Source organism: Hemiscyllium ocellatum, chromosome 30, assembly GCF_020745735.1.
Source record: "Hemiscyllium ocellatum isolate sHemOce1 chromosome 30, sHemOce1.pat.X.cur, whole genome shotgun sequence".
NCBI classification, from domain to species: domain Eukaryota; kingdom Metazoa; phylum Chordata; class Chondrichthyes; order Orectolobiformes; family Hemiscylliidae; genus Hemiscyllium; species Hemiscyllium ocellatum.
Window position 1 is genome coordinate 38,470,905 of NC_083430.1, and position 21,103 is coordinate 38,492,007.

The 21,103-nt window shown below is 41.9% G+C and overlaps 1 protein-coding gene across 3 annotated transcripts in view; it reads right to left on the reverse strand.

Annotated features, from left to right (window-relative positions):
- rps6ka1 (ribosomal protein S6 kinase a, polypeptide 1) overlaps positions 1 to 21,103 on the reverse strand; it is a 234,132-nt gene that overhangs the window by 15,853 nt on the left and 197,176 nt on the right. For all 3 annotated transcript variants that reach the window (XM_060847548.1, XM_060847547.1, XM_060847549.1), the window contains one exon: positions 14,113 to 14,230. In XM_060847548.1, the coding sequence (XP_060703531.1) occupies positions 14,113 to 14,230 (118 nt within the window). The remainder of the gene's footprint in view (positions 1 to 14,112; positions 14,231 to 21,103) is intronic.

The window sequence follows — 21,103 nt, forward strand, 5'->3', positions numbered from 1 at the left end:
TGTTTGAGGTGAGCTATTGGCATGGATTAAGATTGGCTGTCTGAGAGAAGGCAAAGAGGTGGGATAAAAGGTTATTTCTTGGAATGACAGCTAGTGACAAGTGGTGTCCGCTGGGTTCAGTGTTGGGGCTGTAGCTGTTCACTTTATATATTAATGATCTGGATGAAGGGACTGGGGGCATTTTGGCGAAATTCGCTGGTGATACGGAGTTGGCAGACAGGTAGGTAGTTCTGAGGAGGTGGGGAAGTTGCAGAAAGATTTATACAGGTTAGGAGAGTGGTCCAGGAAATGGCTGATCAAATTCAACGTGAGTAAATGCGAGGTCTTGCACTTTGGAAAATAGAATACAGGTGTGGACTATTTTCTAAATGGTGAGAAAATTCATAAAGCCAAAGTACAAAGGGATCTGGGAGTGCTAGTCCAGGATTCTCTAAAGGTTGACTTGTAGGTTGAGTCAGTGGTTAAGAAAGCAAATGTAATGTTGTCATTTATCTCAAGAGGGTTGAATATAAAAGCAGCGATGTGCTACTGAGACTTTATAAAGCTCTAGTTAGGCCCTATTTAGAATAGTGTGTCCAATTTTGTGCCCCACACCTCAGGAAGGAGGTACTGGCACAGGAGCGTGTCCAACGGAGATTCACACGGATGATCCCTGGAATGGTAGACCAAACATACTATTAAAGGCTGAGAATCCTGCTGTTGTATTCATTAGAGTTTAGAAAATTGAGGGGGGATCTAATAGCAACTTACAAGATAATGCATGGCTTAGAAATCTGTAAGAATAAAAGGATGGTTATGGTAGGGGATTTTAACTTTCCAAACATCGACTGGGACTGCCATAGTGTTAAAGGTTTAGATGGAGAGGAATTTCTTAAGTGTGTACAAGACAATTTTCTGATTCAATATGTTGGTGTATCTACTAGAGAAGGTGCAAAACTTGAACTACTCTTGGGAAATAAGGCAGGGCAGGTGACTGAGGTGTCAGTGGAGGAGCACTTTGGGGCCAACGACCATAATTCTATTCGTTTTAAAATAGTGATGGAAAAGGATAGACCAGATCTAAAAGTTGAAGTTCTAAATTGGAGAACAGCCAATTTTAATGGCATTAGGCAAGAACTTTCCAAAGCTGATTGGAGGCAGATGTTTGCAGGTACAGGGACGGCTAGAAAATGGGAAGCTTCAGAAATGAGATAACGAGAATCCAGAAAAAGTATATTCCTCTCAGGATGAAAAGAAAGGCTGGTAGGTATAGGGAATGCTGGATGACTAAAGAAATTCAGGGTTTGGTTAAGAAAAAGAAGGAAGCATATAGACAGGATAGATCGAGTGAATCCTTAAAAGAGTATAAAGGAAGTAGGAGTATACTTAAGAGGGAAATCAGGAGGGCAAAAAGGAGACATGAGATAGCTTTGGCAAGTAGAGTTAAGGAGAATCCAAAGGGTTTTTACAAATATATTAAGGACAAAAGGGTAACTAGGGAGAGAATAGGGCCCCTCAAAGATCAGCAAGGCGGCCTTTGTGTGGAGCTGCAGAAAATAGATGAGATACGAAATGAATATTTTGCATCAGTATTTACTGTGGAAAAGGATATGGAAGATATAGACTGTAGGGAAATAGATGGTGGCATCTTGCAAAATGTCCAGAATACAGCGGAGGAAATGCTAGATGTCTTGAAACGGTTAAAGGTGGATAAATTCCCAGGACCTAATCAGGTGTACCCGAGAACTCTGTGGGAAGCTAGAGAAGTGATTGCTGGGCCTCTTGCTGAGATATTTGTATCATCAATAGTCACAGGTGAGGTGCCGGAAGACTGAAGGTTGGCAAAAGCGGTGCCACTGTTTAAGAAGGGCGGTTAGGGCAAGCCAGGGAACTATAGACCAGTGAACCTGACCTCAGTGGTGGGCAAGTTGTTGGAGGGAATCCTGAGGGACAGGGTGTACATGTATTTGGAAAGGCAAGGACTGATTAGGGATTGTCAACATGGCTTTGTGGTTGGGAAATCATGTCTCAAAAACTTGATTGAGTTTTTTGAGGAAGTAACAAAGAGGATTGATGAGGGCAGTGCGGTAGATGGACTTCAGTAAGGCGTTCGACAAGGTTCCCCATGGAATACATGGAGAACTAGCCATTTGGATACAGACCTGGCTCAAAGTTAGAAGACAGAGGGTGATGGTGGTGGAGGGTTGTTTTTCAGACTGGAGGCCTGTGACCAGTGGAGTGCCACAAGGATCAGTGCTGGGTCCTCTACTTTTTGTCATTTACATCTATGATTTGGATGTAAGCATAAGAGGTACAGTTAGTAAGTTTGCAGATGACACCAAAATTGAAGGTGTAGTGGACAGCGAAGAGGGTTACCTCAGATTACAACAGGATCTGGATCAGATAGGCCAATGGGCTGAGAAGTGGCAGATGGAGTTTAATTCAGATAAATGCGAGGTGCTGCATTTTGGGAAAGCAAATCTTAGCAGGACTTATACACTTAATGGTAAGGTCCTAGAGAGTGATGCTGAACAAAGAGACCTTGCAGTGCGGGTTCATATCTCCTTGAAAGTGGAGTCACAGGTAGGTAGGATAGTGAAGAAAGCGTTTGATATGCTTTCCTTTATTGGTCAGGGTACTGAATACAGGAGTTGGGAGGTCATGTTGTGGCTGTACAGGACATTGGTTAGGCCACTGTTGGAATATTGCGTGCAATTCTGGTCTCCTTCCTATCGCAAAGATGTTGTGAAACTAGAAAGAGTTCAGAAAAGATTTACAAGGATGTTGCCAGGGTTAGAGGATCTGAGCTATAGTGAGAGGCTGAACAAGCATGGGGCTGTTTTCCCTGGAGTGTCGGAGACTGAGGAGAGACCTTATAGAGATTTACAAATTATGAGGGGCATGAATAGGGAAAATAGGCAAGGTCTTTTCCTAGGGTCGGGGAGTCCTGAACTAGAGGGCATAGGCTTAGGTTGAGAGGGGAAAGATATAAGAGAGACCTAAGGGGCAACATTTTCATGCAGAGGGTAGTACATGTATGCAATGAGCTGCCAGAGGAAGTGGTGGAGGCTGGTACAATTGCAACATTTAAGAGGCATTTGGAAGGGTATATGAATAGGAAGGGTTTGGATGGATATGGGCTGGGTGCTGGAAGTTGGGACTATATTGGGTTGGGATATCTGGTCGGCATGGACGGATTGGACCGAAGGGTCTGTTTCCATGCTGTTCATCCCTATGACTCTAGAAAGAGTGGACCCTGGGAATGTGTTTCCATTAGGCAGGGAAACTAGGACCTCTAGGCACAGCCTTGGCATTAGAAGGGGTCAATTTATAACAGAAATGAGACATTTCTTTATGCAGAGAGTGGTGGGCCTGTGGAATTCATTGCCACCGAGCGCAGTGGAGGCCGGGATGTTAAATGGCTTCAAGGCAGAGATTGACAAACTCTTGATCTCACAAGGAATTAAGGGCTATGGGGAGAGTGCGGGTAAGTGGAATTGAAATGCCCATTAGCCATGATTGAATGGCGAAGTGGACTCAATGGGCCAAATGACCTTACTTCCACTCCTATGTCTTATGGTCTAATGGATGGGTACATGAATAGGAAGGGTTTAGAGGGCTATGGGCCAAATGCTGGAAATGGAACTAGATTAATTTAGGATATCTGGCCAGCATGGACAAGTTGGAGTGAAGGGCCGCATTACATCTCTGTAATGTGCTGTACATCTCTATGACTTTATGATTCTAAATGGGACTAATGTAGGATATCTGGTCAGCAAGGATGAGTTGGACCAAAGGGTCTGTTTCCATGTTGTAGAGCTCTATGACTCTGACTCTATAAAATGTGAAATAAACTATTTTTCAACAACCTTATAAAGCTTAAGTCCTCATATGCAAGTGACATTACTGAGGTGAAAATATGCATCTTTCTCATTGAAAGTATGCAGAATCAGAAATGCAGCTTGCAGTCAAATTACAGACTTAGGTTGCTAACAACCTTGAACAATGTGTAATCATGGGGAGAAATCAGAATCAGTGATGAAGGAACAAGATATTCTAGTGGGGATCATGGACAATGTCATCGGTCTTACCAACCTAAAGAAAGTTTCTACTCAACCAATTGTGGATGTTAGGTAAGCAGTTTGTCAAGCCACTAGTGAGAAAATTGGAATTATTACAGAAAATGCTTGAAATATTCAGTAGGTCAGGCAGCGGTCATGGAGAGAAAGAGTTTGCATTTCAGATCAATTATTTTTAGTAACAACGGGAATAATTTAGAGTTATAGCTGACTTTAAGGAAGTAAAAAAGGTAAAAAGGTACCCTGCAGGCACTCTGCTTCTATTCCTGATGAAGGGCTTTTGCCCAAAATATCAATTTTCCTACTCCTCGGATGCTGCCTGAACTGCTGTGCTTTTCTAGCACCACTCTAATCTAGAATCTTTAAGGAAGTAAAACAAGGAAAAGGGATGGGCAGGAAGAAGAACAATACGAAACATCTCTAATAGGGATGAAAAGATGATTTGTAAAGCAAAAAGGAGATGGCAATGGTAACCACTAATATTTCAAACAGCTTTTGTTTTCAATTCCAGATTTTCAACTGCAATAATGCTTTCCTTTTATACTTTGCAGAGGAGAATCAAAGTTCGGTGGCATCACCCTACATGAAGAAGTTTTTTCTATGATTTTGACTGATCTCCCTAAAGACAGCATGATCAAGGAGGTGACGGTGTTGTGGTATTGTCACTGGACTAGTATATTCAGTGATCCAGAAAATGCTGTGATGACCCGGGTTTGAATGCCACCATGGCAAATGGTAAAATACAAATTCAATTAAAAACTGAAATCGAAATACTCATGACATATAACAATCGACTATGGAAAAGTCTAACTAGTTTAGTTATGTCCATTTGTGAAAGAGAAACCGATCCAGCTGACACATGACTTCAGACTCATGACAATGTGGTTGACTCTTGACTGCTCTCTGAAATAGACCAATGCTACAAAGAAAGGAATGAAACCAGACAGACCACCTGGCATTGGCTAAGGCACTGAAGACATCAATGGCAATTTATGCCCTGTCAAATCTGCAAAATCCTCCTTACAAAGATCTGAGGGACAGTGCCAAAATTGGGACAGCTGCCTCATGGACTCGTCAAGCAAAAGCCTAACATTGTCATATTCACAGATTCATACATTATAGACACAAGGTACCAGGTAATGCCATCACCACCCCTGGATATATCCTATTCAACCAGCCGGATAGACTGAGCAAAGGGACAGCACAGTGGCATACAGTCAGGACTGAATTGCTCTGTAAGTTCCCAACATTGGCCTGTACACACCATGAAATTTCATGGCACCAAGTCATACAAGAAAAAGGAAACCTCCTTCTGGTTATCACATACTACATTGCTCCTTAGCATAAATCAGTACTCCTCCATGTTGGTTATTATTTCAGGGATAAAATGAGAGTGGCAAGGGCATAGGATAGGTACTTCAAAGTCTATCATCTACAATGGTTTGACAGCAAAACTACTGAACGACTGGTTTAGTCCTAAATAGTAAGCTGCAAGACGGGTCAGCAGCAGGTTGTGATGGAAAAACATACTTGATCTCATACTCACCAATTAGCCTAAAAATAGATAGGTTAAGTGAGTAGGCAAAGATCTGGTAAATGGACTACAACGTGGAAATGTGTGAAATTGTCCATTTTTGCAGAAAGAATGAAAAAGCATTACTGATGAGAGGTTGCAGAGCCCTGAGATGCAAAGAAATCTGCACTAATTAAAGAATGCTAATCTGCAGGTACAGCAAGTAATCAAGAAAGTTAATAGAATGTCACGTTTTATTGTGAGGGGAACTGAATGCAAGAATAAAAAGGTTATGCTTCAGTTATTGGTAGGACTGCATCTGGAATACCGTGAACAGTACCTGTCACCTTACGTATGGAGGATGTTGATGTATTAGAAGCAGTTCACAGAAGGTTTACTCGACAAATGTTTGGAATGAGTGAATTGTCTTATGAGGAAAGGCTGGACAGGCTAAGCCTGTATCTTGTTAGGTGGGACAGCAGTAACTCAATTTGAAACATAAGACCTTATGGGGACTTAACCAAGTGGATGTCAAAATCATGCTTCCTCTTGAAAGAAAATCCAGAACAAGGGGTCACAATTTAAAAATTAGGGGTGCCCACTTAAAACAGAGACGAGGAAGCATTTTTTCTCTGAGAGGTAAGAGTCATTGGAATTCCTTTCCTCAAAAGACAGTTGGTGTAGATCTTTAAGTCATATCAAGGCAGAGGTAGATAGATTCTTGATTACAGAGAGGATGAAAGGTTATCAGAGAACTAAAGGGTTGTAGAGTTAAGGTTAAAATCAGATCAGTCATGATTTCAGAGTGTTAGATAGGCTTGTAAGGCCTAGTCTTGTTCCTTCTTCATATGGAAACAAAGTCCTATCTTCACACCGACAATACCCTCCCCATTGGGTTGAGTAGCACGATCAACATGCTAACTGAGATAGACTTCGACCAATTCTAGCAACTCAAGACTGCATATCCATGAATTATGTAGGCCATCAGCAGCAGTGGATTTGTATTCTGACACAATGGGCAACCTCAGAGCACCCATCTTACCGTGAACATCAAACTGTGGGTCCGAATCTGGTTCAAAGAAGAGTGCAGGAGTGCATGCCAGGAGGCAGCACCAAATGCACTGAAAAATTAGGTGCCGACCCAGTGAAGCTACAAGACAGCACTATTTGTATATCAAATAGCATTAACAAGTGATAGAGATAAATGTTTCCACAATAGATTATTTCAGCTCGGCAATCCTACCACACCCAGTCATGAATGGTAGTGAACAATTAAACAACTCACTTCGGGAGGAGGCTCTACTAACATCTGTCATGGACCAAGCCAGACCCCCCTCAAAACATTTGAAGAAAGTAGCCTGGACCCTAACGTTGCTAGTTTTTTTAAGCGGGCATATTCCAAGAGTGACCCAACAGCTGGCCCAACCACTTAGTTTTAAGCAAAACTGAACTTATTTGAAAGATTACCAAATGAAACACCAACAAAAGAGAACAGAATATAGAATAACTTAACCTATCCAAAAACACAACAGACAATCCCAACTTAATAATGTTGTTCCAAATTCCTGCAACAATCCCTATAAAGTCCCTTTGGCAAATAAATGTAAAATCAAACACAGGGTCTTACAGGAGAGAGGGAGAGAGAGAGAGAGAGACATGGCAGAGAGATTCAGCATGGAACACTTTTTTCCATGTTGCTGTTTTTTTGACTAGCAGTCTCAAAACTGACTGACTGCTTGCCCTGAACAGCCAGACTGCTGAAACCAAACCAAACCAAACCCATAGCAAAGGTGAGAACTGGCCACTCTCCTTTCATTGTACAAGTTTTGGTTTAAACTTGAAAGACCTTTGTCTGAGATAGTATCTGTTAGCTAGAATCAAATTGGCCCTAAAACCCGTCAAAACTAGATAGCCTGGAACCTGTGACTTTCTGACCACTCTGATAAAAAAAGAACATAGCCTTGTTAAAGGAGCATGATTGTCACGCATCCCCATCATTCAGTTCAAAAACATCATAGAGTCATACAGCCCTACAGCACAGAGACAGGTCCTGTGGCCCAAACTGGCCCATGCTAACCAAAATATCTGTCCATGCTAACCCCATTTTCCTGCACATGGCTTAGAGCTTTTCAATCCTTTCCATGTATTTGTCCAAATGCCTTTTAAATGTTGTATCCGCTTCAACCATAGAGTCATAGAATCATAGAGATGTACAGCATGGAAACAGACCCTTCGGTCCAACCCGTCCATGCCAACCAGATATCCCAACCCAATCTAATCCCACCTGCCAGCACCCGGCCCATATCCCTCCAAACCCTTCCTACTCATATACCTATCCAAATGCCTCTTAAATGTTGCAATTGTACCAGCCTTCACCACATCCTCTGGCAGCTCATTCCAAACACGTACCACCCTCTGCTTGAAAACGTCGCCCCTTAGGTCTCTCTTATATCTTTCCCCTCTCACCCTAAGCCTTTGCCCTCTTGTTCTGGACTCCCTGACCCCAGGAAAAGACCTTGCCTATTTACCCTATTCGTGCCCCTCATAATTTTGTAAATCTCTATAAGGTCTCCCCTCAGCATCCGACGCTCCAGGGAAAGCAGACCAAAGCCTGTTCAGCCTCTCACTATAGCTCAGATCCTCCAACATTGGCAACATCCTTGTAAATCTTTTCTGAACTCTTTCAAGTTTCACAACATCTTTCCGGTAGGAACGAGACCAGAATCGCACGCAATATTCCAACAGTGGCCTAACCAATGTCCTGTACAGCCGCAACATGACCTCCCAACTCCTGTACTCAATACTCTGACCAATAAAGGAAAGCATATCAGACGCCTTCTTCACTATCCTATCTACCTGTGACTCCACTTTCAAGGAGATATGAACCTGCACTGCAAGGTCTCTTTGTTCAGCAACATTCCCTAGGACCGTACCATTAAGTGTATAGATCCTGCTAAGATTTGCTTTCCCAAAATGCAGCACCTCGCATTTATCTGAATTAAACTCCATCTGCCACTTCTCAGCCCAATGGCCCATCTGGTCCAGATCCTGTTGTAATCTGAGGTAACCCTCTTCGCTGTCCACTACACCTCCAATTTTGGTGTCATCTGCAAACTTACTAACTGTACCTCTTATGCTTGCATCCAAATCGTAGATGTAAATGACAAAAAGTAGAGGACCCAGCACTGATCCTGTGGCACTCCACTGGTCACAGGCCTCCATTCTGAAAAACAACCTTCCACCATCACCCTCTGTCTTCTACCAATGAGCCAGGTCTGTATCCAAATGGCTAGTTCTCCCTTTAATCCATGAGATCTAACCTTGCCAATCAGTCTCCCATGGGGAACTTTGTCAAACGCCTTACTGAAGTCCATATAGATCACATCTACTGCTCTGCCCTCAATTTTCTTTGTTACTTCTTCAAAAAACTCAGTCAAGTTTGTGAGACATGATTTCCCATGCACAAAGCCATGTTGACTATCCTGAATCAGTCCTTGCCTCTCTAAATACATGTATAACCACTTCCACTGGCAGCTCATTCCATACACATTCCACCCTCTGTATAAAAAAGTTGCCCCTCAGGTTCTCTTTTATTCTTTCCCCTCTTACCTTAAACTGATGCCTTCTAGTCCTCGATTCCCCAACCCTGGAAAAAAGACTGAGTGCATTCACTCTATCCATGCCTCTCATAACCTTATATACCTCTATAAAGGCCCACCAGACCCAATCTCCTACGCTCTAAAGAAAAAAGTCCTAGCTTGTCCAACATCTCCCTATAACACATACCATTGAGTCCAGGCAACATTCTTGTAAATTATTTTCTGCACTCTTTCCAGTTTAATAACATCCTTCCTATAACAAGTTGACCAAAACTGAACACAATACTCCAAGTGCGGCCTCACCAACATCCTGCATAACTGCTACATAATTTCCCGACTTCTCTACTCAATGCCCTGATTGATGAAGGTCAGTATGTCAAAAGCCTTCTTCACTGCCCTGCCTACCTGTGACTCCACTTTCAGAGAAAGTGCACTCCAAGACCTCTCTGTTCCAGTACACTCCTTAAAGCCATACCATTCACCATGAAATTCTTTCCTTGATTTGACTTTCCACAATGCAAGCCCTCACACTTATCTATATTAAAGCTCCATTTGCCATTTCTCGACACACTTCCCTAGCTAGTCAAGGTCCTGCTGCAATTTTTGATAACCTTCCTCAATGTCCATAATACCATTGATCAGTTCAAAGGGTAAGCCTGAAGCATTTGCAACAATCTTCAGCAAAAAGTACTGAGTGAGATGATCCATCACTACCTTGTTCAGGGGTCTCCAGAGATGCCAGTTTTCAGTGAATTGATTTGCAGTAGCCATGACAACAGTCTGGTAATAGGATTGACTGTTGTGGTTCTGCTCGCCGAGCTGGAAGTTTTTGCTGCAAACGTTTCGTTCCCTGGCTAGGGTACATCATCAGTGCTGTTGGAGCCTCGTGTGAAGCGCTGCTTTGATGTTTCTTCCGGTGTTTATAGTGGTTTGTTCTTGCCGCTTCCGGGTGTCAGTTTCAGCTGCAGTGATTTGTATGTGGGGTCCAGGTCGATGTGTCTGTTGATGGATGTTCTTGCCATTTCCGGGTGTCAGTTTCAGCTGTAGTGGTTTGTATATGGTGTCCAGGTCAATGTGTCTGTTGATGGAGTTTGGGGATGAATGCCATGCTTCTAGGAATTCTCTGGCTGTTCTCTGTCTGGCTTGTCCTATGATAGTGGTGTTTTCCCAGTCAAATTCATGTTGCTGGTTGTCTGAGTGTATGGCTACTAGAGATAGCTGGTCGTGTCGTTTTGTGGCTAGCTGATGTTCATGGATGCGGATTGTTAGCTGTCTTCCTGTTTGTCCTATATAGTGTTTTGTGCAGTCCTTGCATGGTATTTTGTAAACTACGTTAGTTTGGCTCATGCTGGGTATTGGGTCCTTTGTTCTAGTGAGTTGTTGTCTGAGCGTGGATGTTGAAAAGTATGCTGTTATGAGTCCTAAGGGTCGCAGTAGTCTGGCTGTCAGTTCTGAGACGCTCCTGACGTATGGTAGAGTGGCTACTCCTTTTGGTTATGGCATGTCCTCGTTCCTTGGTCTATTTCTTAGGCATCTGGTGATAAAGTTGCGTGGGTATCCGTTTTTGGCGAATACCTTGTATAGATGTTCCTCTTCCTCTTTTCGCAGTTCTGGTGTACTGCAGTGTGTTGTGGCCCTTTTGAATAGTGTCCTGATGCAGCTATGACTGCCTCTGCTATGAGTCCCGAGATTGGTGATCCCATGACGTATATCTGATTGTTGAATGTAAAGTGTGTGGTGAGGCACAGGTCCAGTAGTTTAAGTATGCCGTCCTTGTTGATAGGTTCGGCCTCCTGTGTTCTGTTATGTATGTCCAGTAGGTTGGCTATTGTTTCTCTGGCTAGGGTTTTGTCAATTGAAGTGATCAGTGCCGTCATGTCGAATGATACCATGGTTTCTTCTTTGTCTATGTGTGTATTCCTGATGACGTCCAAGAATTCCTGTGTTGATTGTATGGAGTGTACGAACAAATCAACGGAATACCCATGGGATCACCAATCTCGGGACTCATAGCAGAGGCAGTTATGCAAAGGTTGGAACATACAGCCATACCACAAATTCAACCCAAACTCTGGATCAGATATGTTGATGACACCTTTGTAATCATCAAAAACACAGATATAGAAAAAACACACCTAATCATCAACGACACACTCACAGGAATCCGATTCACACGAGAAGAGGAAAAGGATAGCCAACTCCCATTCCTAGACGTGTTAGTAGAGAGAACACCCAACGGAGAATTCACCACAAGGGTACACAGGAAACCAACACACACAGACCAAGTCTTAAACTGTGAAAGTAACCACCCCAACACACACAAACGAAGCTGCATCAGGACACTATTCAAAAGGGCCACAACACACTGCAGTACACCAGAACTGCGAAAAGAGGAAGAGGAACATCTATACAAGGTATTCGCCAAAAACGGATACCCACGCAACTTTATCACCAGATGCCTAAGAGATAGACCGAGGAACGAGGACATGCCACAACCAAAAGGACTAGCCACTCTACCATACGTCAGGAGCGTCTCAGAACTGACAGCCAGACTACTGCGACCCTTAGGACTCATAAAAGCACACAAGCCAACATCCACGCTCAGACAACAACTCACTAGAACAAAGGACCCAATACCCAGCATGAGCCAAACTAACGTAGTTTACAAAATACCATGCAAGGACTGCACAAAACACTATTTAGGACAAACACGAAGACAGCTAACAATCCGCATCCATGAACTTCAGCTAGCCACAAAACGACACGACCAGCTATCCCTAGTAGCCATACACTCAGACAACCAGCAACATGAATTTGACTGGGAAAACACCACTATCATAGGACAAGCCAGACAGAGAACAGCCAGAGAATTCCTAGAAGCATGGCATTCATCCCCAAACTCCATCAACAGACACATTGACCTGGACACCATATACAAACCACTACAGCTGAAACTGACACCCGGAAACGGCAAGAACATCCATCAACAGACACACCGACCTGGACCCCACATACAAATCACTGCAGCTGAAACTGACACCCGGAAGCGGCAAGAACAAACCACTATAAACACCGGAAGAAACATCAAAGCAGCGCTTCACACGAGGCTCCAACAGCACTGATGATGTTCCCTAGCCAGGGAACGAAACGTTTGCAGTAAAAACTTCCAGCTCGGCGAGCAGAACCACAACAACGGATACCCGAGCTACAAATCTTCAATCAGATTTTAATAGGATTGACGATGTATGCTCAAGAATTTGCCACAGTCCTAGCCAACCTGTTCTTGTCTGCTTTTCTATACAGTATACGCCTTGTAGATGCCAGTGTTGTAGCTAATCAACTCCAACCTAGCCATTTACAGCCCTATCAGTCGACTCTACATTATCAATAAAGCTATAAAAAGTATTGTCAATAATGCTATTAAGCAGCAATTGTTTAGCAATACCTTGCTCACTAATGCTCCCTTTGGGCTCTGCCAGAGTAACTCAGTTCCAACCTCATTCCAGCTTTAATTCAAAGAAGGGTAAAAAAAATGAATTCTAGAGGTGTAGTAAGAGAATGACTGCCCTTGAGATCAAGGCTGTTTTTGAAGACCGCATGAGAAACACTAGCAACACTGGAGTTGTTGGGAATCAGGGGTAAAACTCTGTGGTTGGAATCATACCTGGCTCAAACACATGAATGAATTAAAAAAAAATAGGAAGAGGAGGGTAGGTCTTGGGAACCAATAAGGTTAAAGTCCAGGAGCAGGAGTAACAGCAGTTGCAGGAGATAATTTAATTATTATTTTTTAACAGAACAATTCTACAATGAAACTTTACCATGCTGTAAAACACATACCTAATGCTTATTTACAAGGTCAAAGCTATCATCTTGCTTTTGTGCTTCGTGCTAGATTTGTTATACATGTACTTCTGTTCTTGATTACCCACTGGTAATTTCAGGGGGACATAGTAGAAGCCAGACCTCTTCATCAGACCAATTGGAAAAGCAAGATCTCCAATCCCACTCACATAGATTGTTGCAACTGGGCATGCAATAATATTGTCCACCGAGGTTGCAACTAATTTTCCAGTTTGTAAGTATGATCAGAGGGAGAAGGTAGAATGTAAAAATGAAACCATAACTTATGACATGGGTTCTGGTGCTTTCACACTGTACATCATGATCAATTGTTTGATCATAGTGCCCCAGAGGATCCAACATGCAACTAAGAAAACAACCATCTCTTAGGAGAATAACAAGTTCTGTTTTGAGATACTAATTTAAAAGTGGCTTGAACATTAAGAATGAAGTTCATCATTCACTGCAAGCAACACAGGCAAGATGCCTCTGCCCCCAAAAAAGTAAAGTCCTTGGAAGCTGTATAAGTAATTGTCCTCAACACCCTGCATCTATTTCTGGGCTCTATTTCTCACATTCACCTTTTTTGGTCTCTCCATTTCCTGTTAATTCACAATTAAATATTAGCAGTTTTATGCCCACTAGAAATTCCCTCAAATTATTTCAAGACAGGACTGTGCATCAGCTCTCAGTAAGGATAGATTTTTCTGGATCAGATTTAGGTACTGAGCATGGTCACACACCAAACCATTCCCATAATAATTATTCTATTGTTTACATTTAAATGTAATTGTAACATTTGGTAATTTGTTGCAGTCCTTTATCCTAAGGAAAGGGTTGACATCTATCCACAGGGTCAGAGGAGTGTGATAGGATTTGAATCATAACATCAAATTATCAACACACTAACACTAAATGTCATTGCAGTGTGATTCATCTTCAAATTGTATTTCTCTTCCATTGTCAGATTTCCTTCCCCAACCTGCCATTCCCAGCTGAAGATCCAGATAGCTGAGAAACCTGCACCTCAACTTCTTAACAGTACTGAAGATCAGAACATTTGGCAGCATCTGTGAATAGATTAACCTTTCAAACTGACCTTTGCAGCAGAAGAGGCCTTGTCCCAATTTCCACCCTGGAGAGTATAGTGTCCGCTCCCAATCCTAGCCAGAATCTCACTTGGCGTGTCATCGGGACCATTAGCAAAAGGAGTATATCTGATCCAAGATAGCCAAAGAGAAAGATACATTCTGTTAATAGTCCGGTATTGCACTTTGTATGTTCACTTTGTATGAAAGAACAGTCAGCCACAATTAATCCTGGCAGTTTCCTAAAAGCCCTAAATATTGATTTGAGAGGGAAGCATTATTAGTAACTTACTCCAAAATTCAGGATCGTAATTTCAAGAACATAAGATCAAAATGTTTGCTGTGCTTTCAGTTTATCCACCTCTATTCAAAATTGGAACATAAAACCAGTGTGAATAGATTGAATGGAACTGCATTTTAGTTAGGAGACAGCTTTTTATTCTTATCATCTGTTAAAAATATAAGTCAATTATGTTAAACGGTGAAAACTGAAAAAAAAACTGCAGATGCTGTAAATCAGAAACTAAAATAGAAGCTGCTGGAGAGGCTAGCGGGTCTGGCAACAACTATGAAGAGAAATCGGAGTCAACGTTTCGTGTCCGGTGGCCCTTCCCCAGAATTGTTCTGTGGAAGGGCCACCGGACCCTAAACATTAACTCTGATTTCTCTTCACAGATGCTGCCAGACCTACTGAGCTTTTCCAGCAACTTCTGTTTTTGATTATGTTAACAGTGACTTTAATTAGGATTGAAAAATGTGTGCTGGAAAAACACAGCAGGCCAGGCAGCATCCGAGGAGCAGGAGAATCAGCGTTTCGGGCATAAGCCCTTCTTCAGGAATGAGGCTGGTGTGCCAAGCAGACTGAGATAAAGTGTAAGGGAGAGAGAATTTGGGGGAGGGGTGCTGGGAATACGATAGGTGGAAGGAGATGAGGGTGAGGGTATTAGGCCGGAGAGGGGGTGGAGGCGGATAGGTCAGGAAGAAGATTGCAGGTCAAGAGGGCGGTGCTGAATCCGGGGGTTGGGACTGAGATAAGCTGGGAGGGAGGGGAAATGAGGAAGCTGGAGAAATCTACATTCATCCCATGTGGTTGGAGGGTTCCTAGGAGGAAGATGAGGTGCTCTTCCTCCAGGCGTCGTGTGGTCAGGGTCTGGCGATGGAGGCGGCCAAGGACCTGCATGTCCTTGGCGGAGTGGGAGGGGGAGTTAAAGTGTTCAGCCATGAGACGGTTGGGTTGGTTGGTGTGGGTGTCCCAGAGGTGTTCCCTGAAATGTTCCGCAAGTAGGCAGCGTGTCTCCCCAATGTAGAGGAGACCACATCGGATGCAACGGATACGTATTTGATGTATGTGGAGGTGCAGGTGAATTTGCGATGAATATGGAAGGATCCATTGGGGCCTTGGAGGGAGGTGAGGGGGGAGGTGTGGGTGCAAGTTTTGCACTTCTTGCGGTTGCAGGGGAAGGTGCCAGGAGTGGAGGTTGGGTTGGTGAGGGGTGTGGACCTGATGAGGGAGTCACAGAAGGAGTGGTCTCTCTGGAACACTGATAGGGGTGGGGAGGGAAATAAATCCCTGGTGGTGGGGTCTGTTTGGAGGTGGCAGAAATGACGGAGGATGATACAATGTGTCTGGAGGTTGGTGGGGTGGAAGGTGAGGACCAGTGGGGTTCTGTCCTGGTGGCGATTGGAGGGGTGGGGTTCAAGGGCGGAGGAGCGGGAAGTGGAAGAGATGCGGTGGAGAGCATCGTCGACCACTTCGGAAGGGAAATTGCGGTTCTTGAAGAAGGAGGCCATTTGTTCGGTAGTGGAATAGGTCCTCCTGGGAGCAGATGCGGCGGAGGCGAAAAAATTGGGAATATGGGATGGCATTTTTACAGGGGGCAGGGTGGGAGGAGGTGTAATCTAGGTAGCTGTGGGAGTCGGTCAGTTTGTGGTAAATTTAATTATGATGTATGTTTCCTCGCTGAGCTGGTAGATTTCTTCTCAGACGTTTCATCACCATGTTAGGTAACATAATCAGTAAGCCTCTGGTGGAGCACTGGTGTTCTGTTCCGCTTGCTGCTTATATGTCTTAGTCTGTTGTGGTGGGTGATATCACTTCCTATTCTTTTTCTGAGAGGCTGTAAATGGGGTCCAAATTGAAATGTTTGTTAGTGGAGTTCCAGTTTGAATGCCAGGCCTCTAGGAATTCTGTGCATGTCTTTATTTAGCCTTTGTCTACATTAAACAAACAGGTAGAAAACTAGCCACCAGGATACATGAACATTAACTAGCCACAGAAAGACATGACCCACTCTCACTAGTATCCTTACATATGGATGAGAAATGACACCACTTCGAGTGGAGCAACACATCCATCCTGGGACAAGCCAAACAGAGACACGTATGAGCATTCTAACCAGAACTCTATCAACGAACACATTGACTTGGATTCCACTTAACACCCCTGAGAAAAAGAACAGGAAATGACATCACCATAGGAAATGACATCACCAACCCAAGGAAACTCAAACACATAAATAGAAAGCGGGCTACACCATCAGTGCTTCATCAGGCAGCATCTGAGGAGCAGGAGAATCGACATTTCAGACATAAGCTCTTCATCTAGCAGGGGATCAGTGTTTCTTTGGCTAGGATGATGTTTATTGATGTGAATAGGGCCGTGGCTTTAATTAAAATCTATATGGCAAACCATTGCCTCAAGAATGAGATCATTGTATTTTGTTATTCTTCTTTAACTTAGACTTTGTATGCTATTAGCTAGTAAGTCTAGTTAAACTGCCTCCAGTCATTATCTCATAACCAACCATGAATAACAATTCACAGAAAACATTGAAACATCTCCTTAATGAAAGCACCTCTTAGTATTCCAGCTGAAAGATATAATAGTTTGCCATCTACCTTTGTCATGTAGTTATTAGTGGGGTTGGAAATTCAGAGTAATTTAAATAGCAGCTTTTACCAAAAGCAGATTAAAATACAAATGTTGGTTCCACAATTTAGGAATTTATCTGCCTTGTTAATACACCCACACATGAATCTGCAGATGCACAACGCATTTTACAGCTATTAAATTACATGCCTGAAAGAAACAGAGCCATCATCAGGTGCCTTTGAAAACTGAAATGATTTTCAAAAAAATTTACATTTTAATCATCTGCAACAATTTGCTCAAATTACACTTATGTGAGCAAAAGAGGCAGGCAGTTTGTTCTTACCAAGATCTAACAGTTATGATTTTAATCATGAAAGAATCTGTTTTGTGCTATGTCTGAATGTGCGATATTGACCAGGCGACCAGAAAATCTGATCAGTATCTGAGTAGTGCAGTAAGACCCTCAATGCGTATCTCAATAATCAGGGGGCTGCAGCTTCATGCCTCATCTGAAGAATTATATCTCAAATCATACTATTTTCCAAAAAAAACATGTTAAACAGTGAGTTGAGAAAGATGCCAAATAGTACAGCACATTTTGAAGCACAAGCTTCTACTTAGATAGCAAAGCATCATTAATTTCATTAAACTGATACATAAACAGAAATTCAATAATGCTGCAGAGAGATAGCAAGATAATTCAACACCAGAAATGTGGGAGCTAATTTTGCTCAAAGGTACCAAACTGCAATTTGTAAGTAAGCATTTGGAGAAATCATGGCACCAAATTGAAATTATATTTTAATGTAGATTTTACTTTATTTTACAAATTTCTTGCAAAGCATGACACATTTTAATCCAGAACTCCATAATGGTATCATCACTCTTGTATATGTTGGAGTTCTCCTGCACAGAACAAGATATTGTTCAGCATCACCATTTGCAGCGATTAATGCACACTGTTGACTATGTATATCATTTAGTGATAAGGATAATCAGATACCAGACCACAAACAAATGGAAATAGGACTGTAGGATTTGTTGGGCAAAGATAGACAAAAGCTCAGCTGATTTTTCTACCATTCACATGGTGTAATAAGGAAATTCCGATTTCATGACAATCAATTTCTAATCAATAATCTACAACCAGAGTAGAAGTAGGCAAGAAAACCCTTCAGTGGTAAAGATTATTGGAAACTGTAAACTTAAAGTCACCTGGTTTCCTAAGCACCCAGACTTAATTTCTAAAAATCTAAATGGTAAAGTACAATATTAAAGAATAATAGCCACTGTTTGCAGCATCTATTTAATATAAACATAGAAATAAGGATCATAGGAAACAGGGTCCAGGAGTAGGCTTGGCCTGTCAGGATATTGTCAGTCAATAAGATTGAAATAACAACAGAAATAACAGAAGCCGTATCTTGCCAACAAGCCCCCTCTTTGTTTATACATGGAAAGTCTTTGACACTAGTTCAGCTCCCTCAGAGCTTGCTCTCAGACTGTCAGAATGACTGACCCTCTTCTTTTTATCTGTCAGTCAGGGCTCCCAGATTGGGGGTGTTAATCTGGTCTAATCAGGAAACTCATATGCTATGAGATCCACCTGGCTGACCTCATTACACTAACTAGAAAGATCACTGTCTGTTATTCTGTTATATGACATTTCCTTCATTAACACAAATCTGGTGCACTGGCATGAGGATTGTATGATTTGCAATTTTTCTTCTACTACATGGAGTTTATAGCAACAAAACAGGTCAATGAGGCAGGTCAACTGTAGAAGTCTTGTCCCAAGAGGGGGAAATATAAATGTGCCACCAGCAAGGTTGCAGGGAATTTTAACATATAGTCTCAAATTAGTTTCTTAAAGAATAAAAGATCAGAATATTTGTGCAGATTAAGTTTAGTAGATTGACAGGCTGCCAACAATAGTCTGTGGAAGTGGTTGAAGAAAATTTAAGCACAATAATAAAACAAATCACAGATTGCAATGTGTCTGTAATTAGTGTACCTAAGATGCTGAGGGTGAGGTTTTGTTCATGTTAAAAATTTATATCTTAATCACCTCTAAATGCTTCACAAAAATTACTTACACAGGCATAAGAGGCAGACAGTTTGTGTTCAGCAAGATCTCACAAAAATAAATTAACAGTATGATTATCTGTTTTGTGGTATGTATCAGACTTGATAAGAGTTGGGATAGGTATTTTATTATAAGTCTTTTCAGACGTGTTATGGCACACGTTGGAGCAGGTGAAACATGAACCCAGATTTTCTGTGTTGTAAGAGCCCCTGAGACATAGGCTGTGTAGTTACAGAATAAGCAAGGCTCTAATAAACCAAAAATGCCATCAAATCATACCAGCTGAATTAAACTTGAAAACTTTAAAGAAAAATAATCCTGAAAGTAACTTGTGCAGTGCCGTTACATGGACTTGCAAAACTTAGAAGAACTTACCATGATTTACAACATAAATAATAGGAAAAACAACTCAAGGCACCCAATAAATAAATCTTTAAAATCAACTCCCAGAGATGGGAGGAAAAAACAGAATTGTCTAGCAATATTTCATTCCAAAACATGGTTATATTGACAAGATTCCTCCTTTTCCAGCTTCTTGGTGTACCTTTAAACCACTTTATCTCAGTGCTTTGCGAGAAGCATTTTGTCATTTCATTTCCTACCTGTCAAACTAACTTGTGGGTTTTTATTCGTGTGATGCACAAGCACATTGTATACTCAGGTACTTGAAAACAGCTTTTAATGATTAGAAGAATGAATTCCTGACATACCCATAAATTTGTCCTGTGGTTCTTGGCTATTGTCTGAAGCACAGTAGCAATTAACATGTGGTACATTTTCTAACTAACCTGTTCAGAGATGTTATAACACACCGCTGGAGCATGTAGATCTCCTGGCTCAGAGGTGGGAACACTGCCATTGTGCCACAGAGCCCAACTAACATGATATATGATGGTAATGACTATCACTTAAGAGTCATTTTTGCTGAAATAAAATCTATGCAGCGAATATGCACATGGAACATAATTATCAAAACACTCATCTATATAGTTGTTGCACATCAGTAAAAGAAGTCTTTGAAGTGATTAGTTCAACCACCATTGATACCTTGATATGTTCTACAAAAGATGATGGAGTAAAATTCACATATTGGGAAATGGTAGCAAAACTAGAGAAAATCTGTACAAGGGGAAACAACATATATAAATATTAAGTTTAAGAGGTTGATAAGAGGATCAAATACAGAACATAATTTTCAAAATTTCCACTGGCAGATGGAAGCTTCACAGCATTGTCTTTAGTCGTTCATGAGATATAGGCATTATTTGTTATAATTCTTAGTTGTCACAGAAGGTGGTGGTAAGCCAGTTTCTTGAACCGCTACAGCCTAGTGGTGAAGGCACATTCAAAGTGCTATTAGAGTGATTTTGCCCTGGTTAGACTGGAATTACAGCAATATAATTCCGAAGTTATGATGGTGTGCAAGTGGGGAGGGAGCCTGCAGGTCCTGGTGTTCTTGTGGATCTCTTGTATTTTTTAGGTGGTTGAGGTCGCAGGTCTGGAAGACGTTGACAAAACAGCCTTGAAAAATTGCTGCAGTACATTTTGGAGGTGGTACACAATGCTCACAAACTGTCTCTTGGTGATAGCAGGGTTGAATATCTGAGTTTGCAGTGATCTTGGAGATGCATTAATTTATGTAATTTGGGAAAATGGACATCAGGCAAACATATATGGCAGTTGTTGAAGAAAGAAATGGCTTTCACTGAGTATTTGGAAGTAGTGAATAAGGTGACAAGGACCAGAGTTGTTCAGAGGAAAATGGCATAGCAAGGTGAAATTGTTGGGAGTCTGCAATCAAATACTGGATAACTTAATGCGTTGAAATGCTTCAGTTAACCAGGAAGAGTTAGCATGGTTTCATAATAGGTAGGTATACCTGACAAACCTCATTGAAATGTTTGAAGAAGTGACTGTAGTAGTGCACAGGGGAATGTCTATGGATGTTGTTTATATGGACTTCCACAAAGCATTTGATATAGTCCCACAAATGAGACTGTTAACTAAGGTAGAAGCCCATGGAACTGAGAAAATTACTGACGTG